Below are 17,837 nucleotides of genomic sequence, written 5' to 3'. Positions count from 1 at the left end.
GCCCGTGAGCCACAACTACTGAGCCCATGTGCCACAACTACTGAAGCCCACACACCTAGAGCCCGTGCTCCACAACAAGAGAAGCCACCACAATGAGGAGCCCACGCACCACAATGAAGAGTAGCCCCCACTCTCCACAACCAGAGAATGCCTGTGTGCAGCAATGAAGACCCAACACAGCCAATCAAAAAGAAAAAAACCCAATAAATAAATAAACATTTAAAAAAAATAAAAAAATAAAAAAAAAGAGGTGGTGAGATTCGTTATAAGTGGAGACAGAGCAGGAAGGAGCTCCATGTCCTTTTTCATGAAGTTCTCACTGATGGTGTTATGTTTCCTCCTTTACCCCACCCTCCACCCATTTGCTCCAATTATTGCACTGGACACATTTGCTCACACATCCCTTGTGTGACTTGCTCCAGGACAGCGTCCGTACTACACCAGTCAAGGGTGAGGCCTTGAGAGGAATGCTTGGTTTGGCTCCTGGCTCTACTACTTGTGTGAACTTGACTTTCTTCACTTTTTTCAGCCTCAGTTTCCTCACCTCAAAAATAGAGATAATGCCAGTATCAGTTACCACTTTTGAATGTGATTCTCAACACTTCACATGAATTAATTTGTTCAATCCTCATAAAGCCACCATGATGTTGATACTGTTATTAGCACCCCTGTTTTACAGATGGGGAAACCAAGGCACAGAGAGTGTAAAATAATTCGCCCCAGACTCCAGACTAAGCGAGTAGTGAATTAGAGTCAGAACTCAGGCAGCCCGTTCTCTTCACCATCACACCCATCTGTCCTGTATTTATGGCACTTTGCAAGAGGACTTGCTTCGTAGGGTTGAGAAGCTATGGAAAGCACAGCAGCTGACACTGTACAGGAAAAGCATCCAACAAATTTTATTTGTCAGACGACCGCCATACTCTCCTTTTATTAAACACCCAGTAAATGTTGACTAGTTTTGGGTGTTAATAGGTGTGTATGAGGATATAGGAAAGAGACAGACACACACATACAGGAAGACACAAACCCACACATAAGCACGCATCCTCAGACACACACATCCGCAGACAAGGGGGATTGAACGTGGAGTGGGGGTAGTCACGATACATGACGACACCGGTAGGAGTGCCTCAAAGACAGGGCAGGGAGCTGGGAGAATAGAAAGCGTCCTGGATGTCTCAGGGCTACTTTCAGCTGCACTCAGGGCCAGGGAATCTCAGTGAATGGGAGCAATGGCTGTCAGGGCTGCCACACATGATGCTGCAGTCTGTGCCCAACACAAAGATGTCAGCTGAGAGTGGCAGGGGGCGTGGGCGCTGACATCTATGTGCTATACCATGTCCGCCAAAGGCTGCGTGTATCCCAAAGGGGCACCCTCTCTATTTATCTGCCAAAAGGGAGCGCCTTTTCCTAACTCTCACAGAGGTGCTGTATAGGCTAATAATGTCAGTAAAGACCCCAAGAGACCTAAGAGATCCCAGGCAAAAGGTAGAGCTTACAGACAGCATCCTTTCTTGGGGTTAAGCAATGGGGTTATGCATTCAAGGTACAGAACCCCCATAGTTCATTCATTTACTCAAGTAATTATTAAGTACCTGCTGTATGCTGGGCACTGTGCTGAGGAAGATGGACGTGGTCTCTTCTTTCCTGGAGCTTACAGATCCATGGAGGAGACAGAGAGAAACCAGTAAACTCGCATATAAAGCCAGATAGTGGCAAGCACTATAATGGAAGGAAAACAGAATCACGAGGCTGAGAATGATGGGGGAAAGGGAGGGCAACTCTAGGTAGATATTTGAGCTGAGAACAGGATGATGAGAAGCAGCCAGCCATGCTTTCTTGAGGACCAGCCTTTTAGGAGGAATAAGCTGCTGTTGGACTTCAGGGTAATATCAGAGTAGTAGGTATGGCAAATGGTCAGGGCCAAAGACAACCTCGGAGAGGACTGGACGGGGGGTCTAGGCCAGCAGAAGCAGAACACTGGGACAATTTTGGCCTGGGGGAAATAAGGACACCCAGGGATTTACCATCCAAAATGGGGCCCTGTTGAGAACGGAAGGGGCAATATTAATAATCTCTCCAGGACAACAGGTATACGCTAGATTTGTCCTGCGAAAACCAGGGTGAATGCTCACCCTACGCTGGTGGTGATGGGTATTGGGTTTATTGGGCCAGAAACTCTGCAGCTCATCAGTTAAGACTCAGCCACTTGCTCCTGGGCTGTGAGAGTGACTGAGTTCCTAGGCACATGGGAAGAGACAGGATGGATGAAATCGCTACAAGCTTGGCTCTATTAGAGCTGCACTGGATGTAAGCTGACAGGAGTGGTAGATTCCACTGCCAGGAACCAAACAAGTGAAAATAAAGGGAACACAAATGAGCACCTACTACGTGTCAGACGCATACTTTCTCACCTAATACTCACCAAAAAAACCCTTATCATAAGGTACAATTTCCATCCTAGTTTACTGATGATAAAACTAGCTCAAAGAAGTTAGACAACCTTGCCAAGATCATCTACCTAGGGAAGAGCAGAGGCAGGATTCAAACTCAGACCTCCTGGGCCCCCGAAGTTGTGCTTTCCTCCATGATACATTGTCTTTAGCCAGAGGCAAGGAAAGCAAGGCTGACACAGGCGTAGGTACATTCCGATAGGCACAGAGAAGCACACTCACAGAGCGAGTCACACACTCACACTCACTCAGAAACGGAGACCCAGACGCACCTGGAAACTTTGATGTATGGATAAGGTTCTGTGTCCCAGACAGCTAGGTCTCCCCCAATATCTACTTTCCCCTTCTTCTATAGATTACTCCATTTTTAGCTAAGCCTTATGCCACCAAAATGACATTATATTTCCCTGCTTCCCTCACATCTAAGAATTCTACCCAAGGGAATATGAGCGAAAATAGTACCACTACCCTTGTTTGGGAACTGTTGACAAAACCGCCCGCCTTGGCCAGGCATGAAGATAACAGCTTGCATGCGTTGTCTCACAACAGGAGGTCCTGATAAGGAACATGGTGCCGCTACCAGAAACTAACCAGGAGAATGTGGGAGGGGCCAAAAGAAGGGAAGAGATGCCAGCCCGTAATATGTCCTACAAACCTCCCAGAATCCTTCGAACTGGGATCCATCTTGGCTGAGAGATGCTCACGCCACCAGGAAGGACTCTGAGTCAGACCATGGGCCAAACAAGATGACTGGTCAGAGACAACCTGGAAACTAACCCCATCACCATAAAATCTGAGACTGCAAACCACGTGGTAGAGCAGTTCTCCTGCGTTCCCTTACCCCGCTGCCCTCTGCCCGGACGCCCCTTCCCAATAAAGCCTTTTACTTTGTCAGCGCGTGTGTCTCCTCGGACAATTACTTTCCGAGTGTTAGACAAGAGCCACTCTTGGTTCCTGGGAGGGGGTCCCTTTCCTGCAACACCCTTGCACAGCCCTAGGGGGCACTTTTCACAGTACATTGAAGCTGTGAGTAAAAAGGATGTTGCAACCTTTTTTTTTAGGATGTCCCAACGTTAGGAAGAGGTTTGTTTTGCCCATTCCCCCTTTAGCTCCCAAGAGATTGAATATTTGAACAGACAACAGCCAGACCATATTTGACAACAGAACTCTGACCCATACCCCTGGAACAACTGGCCCAGAATGGTCAGGACCTGGTCAATGACTGCCAGCTGTCCTACTTTTACATCCCTGCTTCCAACACAGGACCCACTAGAGAAAGTCAAATACGCCCACAAAACAATCACATAGGATGCCCGCTTCTAGTTATCCCGCCTCCAGCTTCAAGGAGGCAACAGCCACCTTCAGGGCACCCCTGAAGGGTCAGGAGGCTCTGTGTGTTCTCTTTTGGGCAATCTCCACTGATTCCTACACTCTCTTCCTCCTGGTGGAATGAATTGTGAACTCATCATGAATTGTGAGCCCTAGGATGGAAGGAACCTGATTTCCTGGTATTTTGGAATCACCATGCACCCTGGACTATCAGTGAGAGAGAAACATACTTCACACACCCACACACACACACTGTACACACATACACATACAGAGGCCTGGAGGAGCCCTTTTCATCTCAGATCGAATAGTCAGACTTCATCTATTTAAACTGTACTAATTTGGAACTTGTGCAAGTTTGCCCTTGGGCAGCCTGGGCGAAAGGATACATTTGCACTGGATTAAAAATCAGAGTTTGCTGAGTAGACTCATGTATACACCTAATTTCACTCCTTTAAACTAGGATTTTTAAGGTACTTTAGCATCTTTCATTTTGCTAATTACAATAGACTAATTACAATAGACCTTGACCTAGTCATTAATACTTAGAGCCTACTTAGTCTGGGAGGTCTGAGAATGCTTATAATGCAAAGGAATAAAGCTGCGTTGGTGCACATGAAATTCAGATTTTCGTCATCCGTTCTAACTGGATTCTCCCCGATCAGGATAAACAAGCAAATTTCACTGACTCTTTCTTGGGTGTTTCCCTTGTGTTCCAATGTAATTCTGACTCCATCTGGATACAACCTTGGCCACCACATGGCCCAGGATCACAGGACACCAAATACTTTTGGATGCAGAACATATAAGGGCAATTCACTAATGTCCACATACAACTCGTCCTTCTTTTGGTGCCCAGAGAGGTTCATGGTCCCAGCTTCTGGGTGGTAGCAGCTCCCACTGGCTCTGTGTCCCTTCTCCATGCCCATGGGGGATGCACAAAGAAGGCAGACTCCCAGAACTGGATTCTTGGTATCTTGTTCTCAGCCATTTAACCTCCTAAGATGCTTCAGGTGGAAAGAGGCGCTAAAACACAGAGCTAATATCTTAGGCTTGTAAGTCTTGTAAGTCTTATAAGTCAGACTTTTATTTTCAGGAAACATCCATGATGCCTGATGGAGCAGACAAAGGCAAAGTGGCCCCTGGAGGTTCAGCAATCCTTCCCAGCTGCCTGTGGGTCCTATGGAGATATCTGGCAAGTGTCCCAGAAGTGTAGTTCCATGTGACATTCCTGTCCATGCCACCAGACCTCCAACATCCATCCATCCACTCACACATCCATCCGTCAAACATTTGCCATGTGCCTACTACATGTCAGCAAGATACAATTCTGACCCTCAGGGAGTTCATAGTCTCTGGTCAAGATAGGCATTTTTACACAAATGATACTCCAGTGTGATAAAAGCTGGAACTGAGATACATACAAACTACCAAGTACAGAAGAGCGAGCAGATCACTCAGCTTGGTTGGGGAAGGCTGCACAAATATCAAGCCAGCGACTCTTGAATGAAGTCTTAACGGGAGCAGGGGTTTCTATTAGCTGGAGACATGTGGGGGGAAGCCTTCCACGCAAGGCATGGAGACAGAAAAGGGTCAAGAAAAGGCACACAGTTCTGTGAGGCTGGAACAGAGGGTGAGGGGGGAGAAGTGGAAAATCCCCAAACTGTCACTGGGGTTGTCTTGGGCATCATGCTGGAGGATTTGGACCTTATTCTGAGGCCACGGTACACACTCAAAGCAGGGCTGTGAACGCGAATGCCTACGGGGGGGCCAGGTGGGGACAGAAAAACTGAGGAGTGCAGGTCCCATCCAAAGGTGGCAGCCATTGTCACCGTGCTAGAGCACAGGCTCAGCATGGCCAAGTCTCCACATCATACTGAGTGAAGTAAAACTGAGAAAGACAAATATCATATGACATCACTTATACGTGGAATCTTAAAAAATGGTGCAAAGGTACTTCCTTACAAAACAGAAATAGAGTCACAGATGTAGAAAACAAACTTATCGTTACCGGGGGGAGTGGCGGGGGGAGAGCGATAAATTGGGAGACTGGGATTGACATATACACATTACTATAAATAAAATAGATGAACTCATAAGGACCTACTGTATAGCACAGGGAAATCCACTCCATACTCTGTAATGGCCTCTATGGGAAAACAGTCTAAAAAAGACTGGATATATGTATATGTATAATGGATTCACTTTGCTGTACAACAGAAATTAACACAACATTGTAAATCAACCATACCCCCATAAAATTTTTTTTAAAAAAGCTGGAAATCCATATTTTTATGTGAATACTCCGAAGTTGTAAATGTTAGAAATTATTTCAAAACGTCATGCTGGCCAAGCAAAAACATGTCTGATGTCCTGTCAGCCTCTAGTTTGGCTTCACTTCAGATGGAAAGCTTAAGCAGAGAGCTGCCAGCGTCAGACTAAGTTTCAGAAGAGGATGTCCCCACAAATCTCCCCAGCCTTTGTCAGCAAGAACCTCTTCTCTCTCCTCCACCCCCTTGTTGCTTCCCTCACTGCCCTCCCAGGCCACCCCCAGCGCAGTCCCACCTCGCTTTGGAGGAGCCGGATGAATGCACCGTGCTCCAGGCCTGACTTACAGAGAAAGCCCAGCCACAAGGACACGAGAGAGCCATATTTATTTCACATGGACAAGCATGATTCCGTCGCATGCCGAACATGAAAGCTCGTGTGAGGAAAGTACCCGTAACAGCAGAATTATGTACTTTTGTCCACAGGGAGCAGGGAGAGTCACAGAGTGGTTTTCAAAGACAGTTCCCCTTCAAGCAGAGTTGCCACCACAGGCTTTGAAATCACTGGTTTATTTCATCAGCAAAGGGTCTGCCTCCTAGGAGTGGCCAAGGGGATGCCTCCAGCTCTGCAATCCCTCCATGAGCTGCTCAGGTCAGGAGGACGAGGCTGGTCCCCCATCCATCACCCAGGGCGGCTCGGGAGAGTTAAGCTCAGAGGCAGGTACGTGCCACTCGGAATGAAGCCCACTCAGGGGTGGATGGTGACAGGGACAGACTGCTGTATTCACAGCAAGAGAACCATCACCACTTATGTATATAATTGGAAGATCCACTCTTCCTAAAGCAATTTCCCAAGGCCTCTTATGGGCTGAAGGGAAACCATTTGGAACTGACTGGACATGCCGGAAGCAGATCAACTTTGCCTGGACAGACTGGGGAGAGCCAGTGGCAGGGACCCCCCTGGTCTCTTGGCTTCAGCTGGGCTTTCTGGTTCCAGGATGCTGGAATCCAAGATGGGAACAGGGGCTGCAGCCTGGGTTTGCTGGGGGAAGAGGATCAGAGGCTCTCCAAGCAAACCTCCTGGAAGAGACAAGCAGAAGAGCCCTTGCATCTCGGGGTCTCATTCCCACCTGAAGTCCTGCCCAACAGTTTCATAAAATTTAATATTATAAGGTCTATAAAATTCCCGGAGCTGGTCTATCACTTCCGGATCGATCTGTACATGAGTTCTGCCTTTCGATTTGCCCAGGCATCGAGGCAGGAGGCTCGATTCTGTTTTCTTCAAGCAAGGGAATCCTTTGGTCTTGTTGAAGTAGAAGTGCTTGTCCGTGATGAGCCTCTTAATGCCCAGGAAGTCCTGGACCCGCCCCATCTCGCCGGCGGGGTCGGTGATGAGCCGCTCGCCGCTGACGAAGTGGATCTGGGCCAGCGGGAAGTAGCGCAGCCAGCTCTCCAGGTGCAGCGCGTACAAGCCGATGCGGATGGCGTTCCAGGACACGTCCACCAGGCCCAGCGTGCGGTTGCGGAAGGAGAGGCCCTCGAAGGTAGGGATGTCCGGCTTCTTGGAGAGCGTCTGGGTGTAATCAGAGATGGCGCGGGTCACGGGGTTCCGCACGACCACGATCAGCTTGGTGTCTCGGGACATGTTGAAGATCCGGCGAGGGGCCTCTTGAGTGACGAAGTAGCTGGGGGTCTTCTCCAATGTGATCTGGCTCTCCAGGGTCCGGGGCATCAGGCTCCTGAGGGGGAGAAACGCACGTGATCAGCCAGGGCTCTGCTGGGGGCCCGGGGAGATCACTTACCTCCACCCAGCTCCCTAGTGGAGCCCCCCACCCCTCTCCTCTGTGACATTTGAGGCCCACCGTCTCTCATCTGATGAACAACCCACTTTAACTCTTATTGACTTTTTTTTTTTAAGTCTTTAACAGTTTGCTTTTAAGACAAGAACCAACCTAAATGTCCATCAGTATGGGATAAATAAGTGATGGAATAGCCAATTAATAGAGTTAGGTAGATCTGTGTGTACTGTGATGGAATGATTTCCAAGATTTAGTGCTTAAATGCAAAAAGGCAAGATATAGCTTGTTTATCTCGGGAAAGATACCAAGAAACCAATAAAAGTAATTGCTTCTGGGGAGGGGACTTGAGGGGGAGCGGAGCAAGGAGGTCAGGGATAAATGAGAATTACTTTTTATTGTGTAATCTTTTACACTGCTTGAAATTTTTATTGTGTTTATTACATATTCAAAAAATACAAAGGAAACTACCGAATATTGTTCTGGCAAAAGATACTTCTCCATATATATTAAGAAAATCTTTGGGGGAGAGGAAAGGCATGTTTTGTAGGAATAGCAGGTGTTTTGGAAATGAATTCTGATGTCTTTTCCTGCTGAAACGCATCTGAAGGGGAATACTTATGGCCCCCAGTTGCCACTTCTTCCTGAAGGTTGTGTTTTACCCTTAACCAGTTTTTCTTAGCCCTGGATGTACATTAGATCATCCAAGAAATTTTAAAAAAACTCACAGATGTCTGAGCCCCATCCTCGACCAACTGATTAAACATATTTGGGGGTGGGTTCTTTTTTGAAGCTCCTCAGATGATTCCAGCGTGAAGGTAGGGGTGGAAACCATCTACACAGCATCCTTCCCCTACTCTTAGTACTATGGCTTCCCAGCCCCCACACAGGCATCTTCACAGTCCTCTGGAATAGAGGCACCTGGTACCTGGTCTTCTTTTTCCCAGCCCCTATCATCATCTCTCTTCAGTCACCTGGCCTCACAGTTCTTTGACCAAATATCTCCTTTTTCTCTTCCTTTTAGCAACTCCTCCTCATGGCCATACCTTAGGTCTTGTCTTTGGAATTGCCCTAATTCTGAAAAGGTTCACTCCAAAGTTCCACTCTAGGACTATGTCACGGGTTGAGTAGCGGTCTTCCAAAAGATAAGTCCACCCGTGGACTGTGAATGTGACCTTATCTGGAAAAAGAGTCTTTGCTGATAGAAGTAAGTTAAGGATCTCGAGATGAGATCATCCTGGATTAGGGTTCCTTGTAAGGAATACCCTTAGAAAAGGAGAGAAGAGATACACAGAGGGGGAAGCTATGTGAAGATGAAGACAGAGCAGGCAGTTGATATGTCTACAAGCCAAGAAATAACAAGCACTGTTGGGAACCACCAGAAGCCAGGAGACAGACATGGAGTCGATTCTTCCTCAGAACCTCCAGAAGGAACCAACCCTGCTGACAATTTGGTTTCAGAATTCTGGCCTCCAAAACTGAAAGAATAAATCTCCCTTGTTTTAAAAAACCCACTTTCTGGTCATTTGTTATGGCAGCCACAGGAAACGAACACAGACTACAGCCTTCTTTCTTTCTGCCTTTACCACTGTCTCGAACTCATTATACCTGATTTTCAAATCCATCTGTGAGCCTCTTGATTTCATTTTCTTCTAAACCTTCTCTGGACCCAGTGAACAATCATTTCAATACCATCATCTTCACATCACCACCACCACCACCATCATCATTAATTTCTTAGTACTACTTGCTCTTCCAATCTCTAAGAATGCATTTTTCCAACTCTTCATTCTTTCTAATTCTGTCTTTGGGTTGCCAAACAGCAGTAAAGAAAACTGCTGACCCTGATCCCTGGACCCCTTATATATTTATTAATTCTAGTTTCAATTGAGCCCTCAACAAGGCTCAGTAATCTTTTGTTTGTTTGTTTGTCTGTTTGCTGCATCAAGTCTTAGTTGAGACATGCAGGATCTTTCGTTGTGGCACGTGGGCTTCTCTCTAGTTGTGACGTGTGGGTTTTCTCTTCTGTAGTTGTGGTGCGCAGGATCCAGAGGGCATGGGCTCTGTAGTTTTAAGGCACGCATGCAGGCTCTCTCATTGAGGCACGTGAGCTCTGTAGTTGTGGCGCTTGAGTTCAGTTGTCCGGTGGCACGTGGGATCTTAGTTCCCTGACCAGGCATCGAACCTCCATCCCCTGCATTGGAAGGCGGATTCTTTACCACTGTACCACTAGGGAAGTCCCTCAATAATCTTTTATATTTGTCTTTACAGGCCCCCCCCATCATTCCTCTTAGGAAGTGTTCCAAATTCTCGCCATAAACTCCCAACCCTATTCCTGTCACCCACCCTAACACACAACTTAGATTATAGTCTCCCATTACTCTAGAAGGGGATAAGAGGCCACCCCTCCACTCTTTCAGTCTTCCTCTCCTCCACCTTGAAAGTGACTGTTATCCATCTTGAGCCCCTCCCACTAATCTCAGAGGAAAAGTTACACAGCGGCTCACCTGCCCGCCTGCGTTCTCAGAGCCCTTCCCCTACTGCCTTGCCTGCAAATCTGCACATTATCCCCTGGAATCTTCAAATTCTCTTTGCAGCTGATAAGCTGATACAACTGATCGTTTGCTTCTAGGCTCAAAGTCTATAATAGACCCTTATGGGTTGAAAGTTTTAATAGTATTTATTAATAGTGAGAAGCCCATTTTTTAAGTTGGATAGCATTCTTAGCAAATAATCACAGGTGCACTTGAATAGAATTCTTTGGCTGGATTTTCTTAGAAATCTGTCTGTATTATTTACTGACCTTAGCACACGTTGTGATGAGGTATTGGCCTTGTTGGCGAGAGTAGATGCAATTACATATATGTGGTGGTGCATTTAAACTTAAGGACTTTCCAAACTTGATGGGGGTTTTTGATGTAAAGGTCTTCAACACACAAAAAGTTGACCTGATAAGCCACTTAAACAGATTTCTTTGCAATACCCTTTAATACACTAAAGAATATCCAAGAGAGGGATTGAAGGTGCACTGTTTCCCAAGCTTATCTAGGAACTTTTGCTAGAGCACCAATTAACACCTCTCTCTATTACCAGTTTGGAAAATTCTGACCAATTCCAGTGATCTTCGGAGTGTCACCTCATTCCCCGAGCTGTACACTGAAGTGAAGTTCCACCTTTCTAATTCCTAATTGACATGTCAGCTACAAAACCAAATTACAAATACTAAGGAAGATACAAACACCAGACTGTAAATAACACCACACACAGGTCATCACGTCGCCAGTCAAACGTGTGCTCCAAATTTTCTCTATCCTACAAAAGGACACCCTTACATATTTATTTCATGTTAGGTCACTGGGCTAGAGTACAGGAGGTCTGTGAGATGATAACGTAAAAGGAGGCCACATGGACACACACACCTCCCTGCTCTGTGGTAGGAAGGAGGCATTAAGTTTTTCCTTAAGACTCATTTTTCCTCCTCATGTCATTGTTCAAATTTTGCTGACTTGTTTCCAGCTGCTAACAAACAGCTGAACTTTTCTCTCACCCTGTAACCTTTTAAGCTTCAGCCTCCTTTCTTTCCTGTGTAGCTCTGCAAAAATTACTGAAAGAAAGGTCTAACACTCACCATTTGGACTTACCTCCCATCTGTTATTTTAACCTGCTCAGCAACAATTTCCAGTACATCTGGTAACAGCCCCCAGATTTTTTTTTAAGGAACCACCACTCCTGCTTTGAATCAAATCTTAGCAGGCCAAGGGGAGGGTGCATGACTGAAGTTAGGCCAACCAGTGCCAGCTGTGTCATAAAGACAAGAAGTGGATCATAAAGACTGAAAGTGAACTGAGTCTTCCAACCAGACACAGGAGCCTGGAAGAGCCTGCCTATCAGCCTCTCTGACCAAATCCCTTCAGCTCTCTTGGTTCTTGACCTTTCTGAGACCTGGTTTTCCCACTTACTTTCCTCTGTATTCTGTGAGTTATTGCACATCCTTATAATTTTTTTTTTTTTTACTACTTCAAGTTAGAGTCCATTTCTGTTGCTTGCAACCCAAGAACTCTGACGTGTCATATACAACCCGGCTTCCTCTCTGTGGAAGCTATACTCACCCCTACTTGTCTATAAACTCCATGAGGCAGGGCAGGGGCACCTGATTTGTATCTACATCTGCAAAGTCTACCACAGCCATGGCACAAGTAAGGTCTCCATCAACATTTCTGAGGTTTACATGAAGCCAATAACCTAAGCCAGTTATGCATTGAAGCCCTCATCCCCTTTGCACATTCTCAGCTCTCTCCAAACCACAGGCAACCTTCCCAGGAATCGATCTCCCGCTTCTCTTATTCAACATGATCTTCCCGGATGACCTCATTTCTTCTCCAGCCTTTAGCACCGCCCAGGAGCTGCTGACTCCTCACAAGTCCGTAACTGCCGACTCCTCACAAGTCCGTAACTGCCGTTCCAACTTGCCCACAATCTAGACTGCAATGTCCACTGTCTGCGGACTGGACACCTCAACAACTGAAATCACCATTTTCCTCCCAAGCTTACGACTCTCTTTCCCCCCGGATTTGTAGAGGATATCACCATGAATCCACTCACAAAGCAGAAAACCTCAGGGTCCTTCTCACATCTAATGTCTGTTGTTCTTGTAAGTTCTCAAGTCTCCCCCACTCTCCTGGCCCCACTCAGACACCTCAGGCTCTTGTCATCTATTCCTCTGACAACAGATTTCTCTCTGACCTCCATGCTTCTACTCTCTTCTCCCTTTCAATCCATTCTGCATTCTGTGTCCACCAGGGAGCTCCTTCTAAAGCAAATCGAGTCTTGTCAACCATCAATTATTCTTTTGAATAAAGCCCATATTCCTTGACTTGGTACTCAAGGCTGCTGCCTACCTTTCCGGACTTAACCTCGTGCCACTTCCTGGCAATCTGTTGCTTATAGTATGCCGAACACAAAATCCAGTCCCCAAACACATCCTGCTCTTTCACATGTTTTGCACTTGCTGAGGTGTTTTTTGTTTGTTTTGTTTCTTGAAGAATCTGGATCATCTCTCTTGCCTCTTTCACCCTGGCAAACATCTACTCATCTTTCCAACTTCAAAGGAAAAGTCACACCCTCTGTAAACCCTTTCTTGTAATTTCATGGCACTTCCTGCATCCAGCTACTAAGACCTCACCCCATTGTATAGAATTTACTAAGTATGCACCCAATTATATCAACAGATCATCACCATCTTGGGCGTGTTTCTTGTTCTTTTTTGCCTTCCTAGCACAATACCTGGCATGACATAGGTGCTCAATGAATTGATCAAAGATCCAGTGTCAAAGGCAGGTGCCTATTGAGAAGTTACCGCGAGTCCTCAGAAGTTACCAGCGTTTACTTTATGAAGCCTGGCCTTTTCTTGCCATTCTGACCTTGGGCAGAGGAAGGTTCCAGCAGATAGTCCTGGGGCGAGAGGATTGCTGTGCCGTTTTAAAAATTTCATCATGGCCACACGTGCTCCGGCTCACAGGTGCAGAGCAATCCAAGCTCTGCTTCAACCAAAACCTCCCAGTGTAAGAAGGTAAAATGAGATGTAAAGGAACACATCTCAGCTATTTCTGTTTTGCTGTCTGTACAATGTCCCTTGCCCAAGGCTCCCTCCGATGTTGAAAGAGGACAGGGCTGTGGTCCCTCTGTAGTGTGGCTGGGAGGGAGGAGGTGGGAAAGTCAAACTGGATGCTGGGATCACCTGGTGGGCTTTGGAGATATGTAAATACCCCCACACCAGACTAATTAAATCAGAATCTCTGGGTGGGCGGGGAGGCCTGGGCACCTGCAGCTTTAAAGCTCCCCAGATGATCCCAGTGGGCCCCCAGGGCCAAGAACCACGGTTGAGGACTGCGTGTTCCTTCAGCTGCACAGCCTTCAATACAGTAGCTCAGGAGTATCACCTGGGGTGCGCCTTAGATGAGAAGAGTCCCAGTACATTCAGCTTCAGTGGGTTTGGGGTGCAGCCCAGGAGCCTACATTTTTAACAAGCCCTCTGCCCCACGACTCGTGATCAGAGGAGCTTGGGAAGCGCAGCCTTAAAAAAATGCACCCTCGTAAGTAACAGGATCACACTCATTGCTACCTAAGATGTAACATATTTATTTGATAGGTGTCTCTGCCCACCCCGGCCCCCAATCATAGGCAGGAAGTTCCAAAAGAAGAGCATTGGTGGGGAAGTCAAACTGGATACTGGGATCACCTAGAGGACTTTGCAGATATGTAAATATCCCCACACCAGACTAATTAAATCAGAATCTCTGGGTGGGCGGGGAGGCCTGGGCACCTGCAGCTTTAAAGCTCCCCAGATGATCCCAGTGGGCCCCCAGGGCTAAGAACCAGGGTGGAAGTTCATATTTTATCTTCTCCCTGAGGGAAAAAATATCGCAGACTTCTGTGGCCCTTACCAAAAAAAAAAAAAAAATCCAAATACTCGTTTGTCAGCTTGAGGCTCTCTGGAAATGGCATTTTCTGACCCACCCAGTGGGACAGAGACATCTCCTGTGGCCCCACTGTCCACACAGGGACATGCTGTGCGGGGCCTCGGAGCAGGGCCGGCACACCCGATTATTACTGATAGGGTTCTCCGGAAGATTTCATTTCCTGCTAAATCTGTACACTCCGTGTATGTGTTCTAAAAGGCCTGGCTGCCTGGGGGACTTTGGTGATTTATTAGCTTCTGGCTGGGCAACCAGGCTCCTTGAAAGAAAAAATCGTTGCAGTCTCCAGAGGGATAATTAGGAGCGGAAGAGGAGGGAAAAGGCTTTCTTGCAAGAAACTGGTTTTTAGAACTAAACCTGTTAAACCTGCTCACCCACCACGTGCTGGTGGAGGGCAGGCACAGCACCTCTGAGCCTGTAGAAATGAGCCCCCTCTGGCATCATGGCACCTCCTCCTTCCAAGTCCAAGTCCAAGTCCCAAATCCCCGCACTGATGGGACCCAGGAGGAAAACACTGAATCCCAGTTTGAACCCCATCAATAATTCTTCACTGCTCACAGGATAGAGGCCTTAACAGGATTTCTGTGGCTCTTTTTGATCTGGCCCCCGGACACCCTGGGCTCTGGGCAGACTGAACTATTCAGCATTCTCCCCACAAAAGTGCATTTTTCATGCTAAGGGACCTCTGACATGTTGTGCCCTCTGGGGGAGGGCTCTGTAGGCTCTCAGGCAGAACGTCTTCATCTCTCAGCTCTTAGTTCATTGTCACCTCCACCAGGGAGCCTTCCTTGACTGTACCCTTATTATTTCCCCCTTCCCGGGAGTTAGGCATTTGTTACCCTTATGATTCCATGGTACTCACTACAGACACATCCCATTTTTCACATGTTTTCTGCATCTGTCATCCCCCTAGAGTGTTAGGTCACAGAAGGCAGGGATCAGCACTGTCCCATCTCTATCAACAATGCCTGTCCTGTGCTTGGTATGCAGTCATTGCATTCATTCACTGGACAGGCATTTACTGAGCACCTGCTGTATGCCAGGATACAAAGACAGGCGTGATGTAGTCTCTGTTCTCAAGGAGTTAACCATCTTGTAAACCCAGGGATAAGGAGGCCCCTTTCCCCAGTGTGAGGGGCTGAACTGGACTCGGCTTCCCACTGGGGCTGGTGGCTTCCTCCTGTGCCGGGAGAGGCCATGCCTGAACCCAGTCTCTGACCGTCATCAGGGTCCCCCAGGGCTGGGCAGCGGGCTTTCCCAGATAACTCCTGTACACAGCTGGCATCTCAGCCCAGACTGCCTGGTGTCCTAGTAGTTTGACTGTCCTCCCACTGACAGGGCTGGTTTCACCCCTGCCCTATAAGAAGGGAAGTTGATGGAGGTGTCGGGGCCGAGTCCCTTCCCTGGAGTGTAAACCCACAGTTAGTCCAGGCTCTGGCATGTCCCCCAGGGTGATGGTGAGAAGACAGAGTAACTCCTTGCCTGCCTCTTCTCTTGCAAGTTTCCCCAATGATGCCTCTTCTTTCACCCATACTTTGTGCATTATGGAATTTGTCTCGAGTCCTGCCCTGTGACAGATGGAGACCAGAAAGGGATCCTCCTTGCCTGATATATCCACACAGAAATGTTTGGAGGGCAGCAGGCTACTTTAGCGGCTGGTCATGAGTATGGGATTTGGAATCAAAGAGACCTGAGTTTGAGTCCCGCTGCGTGCTAACCAGAGGAGCACACAGCTTACTTCACTTCACATAATGTCCTGCGGTTTCATCCGCGTTGTCACAAATGGCAGGCGTTCCTTCCTTTCTTTACGACTGAGTGAAATAAGCCACGCATTGAAAGACAGATATCAATACCATGTGATTTCACTTTCTGGTGGAATCTGTGTGTTGAACTCATAGAACTAGAGAGTAGAATGGTGGCTGCCAGTGGCTGGGGGGTGGGGGAAATGGGAAGTTGTTGGTTGAATGGTACAAACTTTCAGTTGCAAGATGAATAAGTCCTGGGGATCTAATGTACAGCCTGGTGACTATAGTTAATAATACTGTGTTGCATACTTGAAATCTGCTAAGATGGTAGGTCTTCAGTGTTCTCACCACACATGTACAAAAATGGTAACTCTGAGATGATAGCTATATTAACCTAACTGTGAAAATCATTTCACAACGTAAACATATATTAAATCATTATGGTGTATACTTTTAAAAAAATGGCATACATCGGCCATACACACACTCTGCTACAGACTGAATGTTTGTGTTCCCCCGTCCCCACCCCCAAATTCATTCGTTGATGCTCTAACTCCCAGTATGATGGTATTTGAAGGTGGGGCCTCTGGGAGGAATTAGGTCATGAGAGTGGAGCCCTTAGTGCCCTTATAGGAAGAGACATGCAGAGATGATCTTTCTCTCTCTGCCATGTGAGGACACAGTAAGAAGGCATCGTCCATACACCAGGAAGAGAGTCCTCACTGGGAACCAAACGGGCTAGCACCTCGATCTTGGACTTCCAACCTCCAGGCTGTGAGAAATAGCTTTCTGTCCTTTAAGCTTCTTAGTCTATGGCATTTTTGTTATAGCAGCTGATTGAGACGGGGTCATGGACGCCCTGGATGTAAACGAGCTCACAGCTACCATTTCTCGTGCAGTGACCGGGGGCCAGATGTGGTTCTCAGTCCTGTGTATGAACCACCTCTCTCAGTCTTCACTTTAGCTCCACAAGGTCGGCACTCTCACTATTCCTATTTATGGGCTGAGGAATCTGGGACACAGGGAACTAAAGTCAATCACCAAAGCAATGCAGCAAGTTGCAAAATCTGGGTTCAAGCAACTGTGACTCTCGCACTAGAAGAAAACGTGAGAATATAAAATTCATCTTGGCACGAGGACAGCCTTTCTAAGCATGAGACAAACTCATGGAGGAAAAGACTGAAAAGTTAGATACATAAAAAATGTAAGTCTCTGGGATGGAAAAATGCCATAAATAAAAGGGAAAATGACTTGCTGGAAAAATATTTGCAGCATATAAGATAGGAAAACAAAGGATGATTTCATTTATTTTTAATATCTATATATATGAGTTTATATATTTAATATATTTTTAAAAAGTTCTTGCAAATTAATAGGAAAAAGAACCAGCTGGTAGAATAAAGGAACACAGGCTGTGAGAAGTTAATAGCAAAAGACCTACTAATGGGAAATAAATAAATGAAAAGATACTCCATCGTTTTTAAAATTAAAGAAATGTAAATTAAAACTAAGATGAGATAATATTATGTACCTAGAAGACTGGAAAATATACTTTAAAAAATTATAACAGTTATTGCTGGCAACAGGGTGTAAACTAAGGTACTTGCCCATATTGGAGGGAGTGTAGATCAATGCATCTTTAGGAGGACAATTAGATATTATCTACCCAAATGTAAAATGCACATACCCTTTAACTCACCAATTCCACTTCTGGAAATTGAGTTGTGCAATCAGGTACAGACCTGTGTGCAAGAATGTTTGTTGCAGC

At 46.6% G+C, this 17,837-nt stretch overlaps 1 protein-coding gene across 1 annotated transcript in view; it reads right to left on the bottom strand.

Moving 5' to 3' along the window:
- Window positions 1-6,420: 6,420 nt before the first annotated feature.
- Window positions 6,421-17,837, bottom strand: part of HS3ST2 (heparan sulfate-glucosamine 3-sulfotransferase 2) — an 88,175-nt gene continuing 76,758 nt past the window's right edge. Inside the window, exon 2 of the mRNA XM_057749320.1 lies at window positions 6,421-7,791. Coding sequence (XP_057605303.1) covers window positions 7,173-7,791 — 619 coding nt within the window. The 3' untranslated portion in view covers window positions 6,421-7,172. The remainder of the gene's footprint in view (window positions 7,792-17,837) is intronic.

Source organism: Hippopotamus amphibius, chromosome 9 (assembly GCF_030028045.1).
Source record: "Hippopotamus amphibius kiboko isolate mHipAmp2 chromosome 9, mHipAmp2.hap2, whole genome shotgun sequence".
In the NCBI taxonomy this organism is placed as follows: Eukaryota; Metazoa; Chordata; class Mammalia; order Artiodactyla; family Hippopotamidae; genus Hippopotamus; species Hippopotamus amphibius.
The sequence above is the reverse complement of the archived record's forward strand: the minus strand, read 5'-3'. Positions and strand labels throughout refer to the sequence as shown.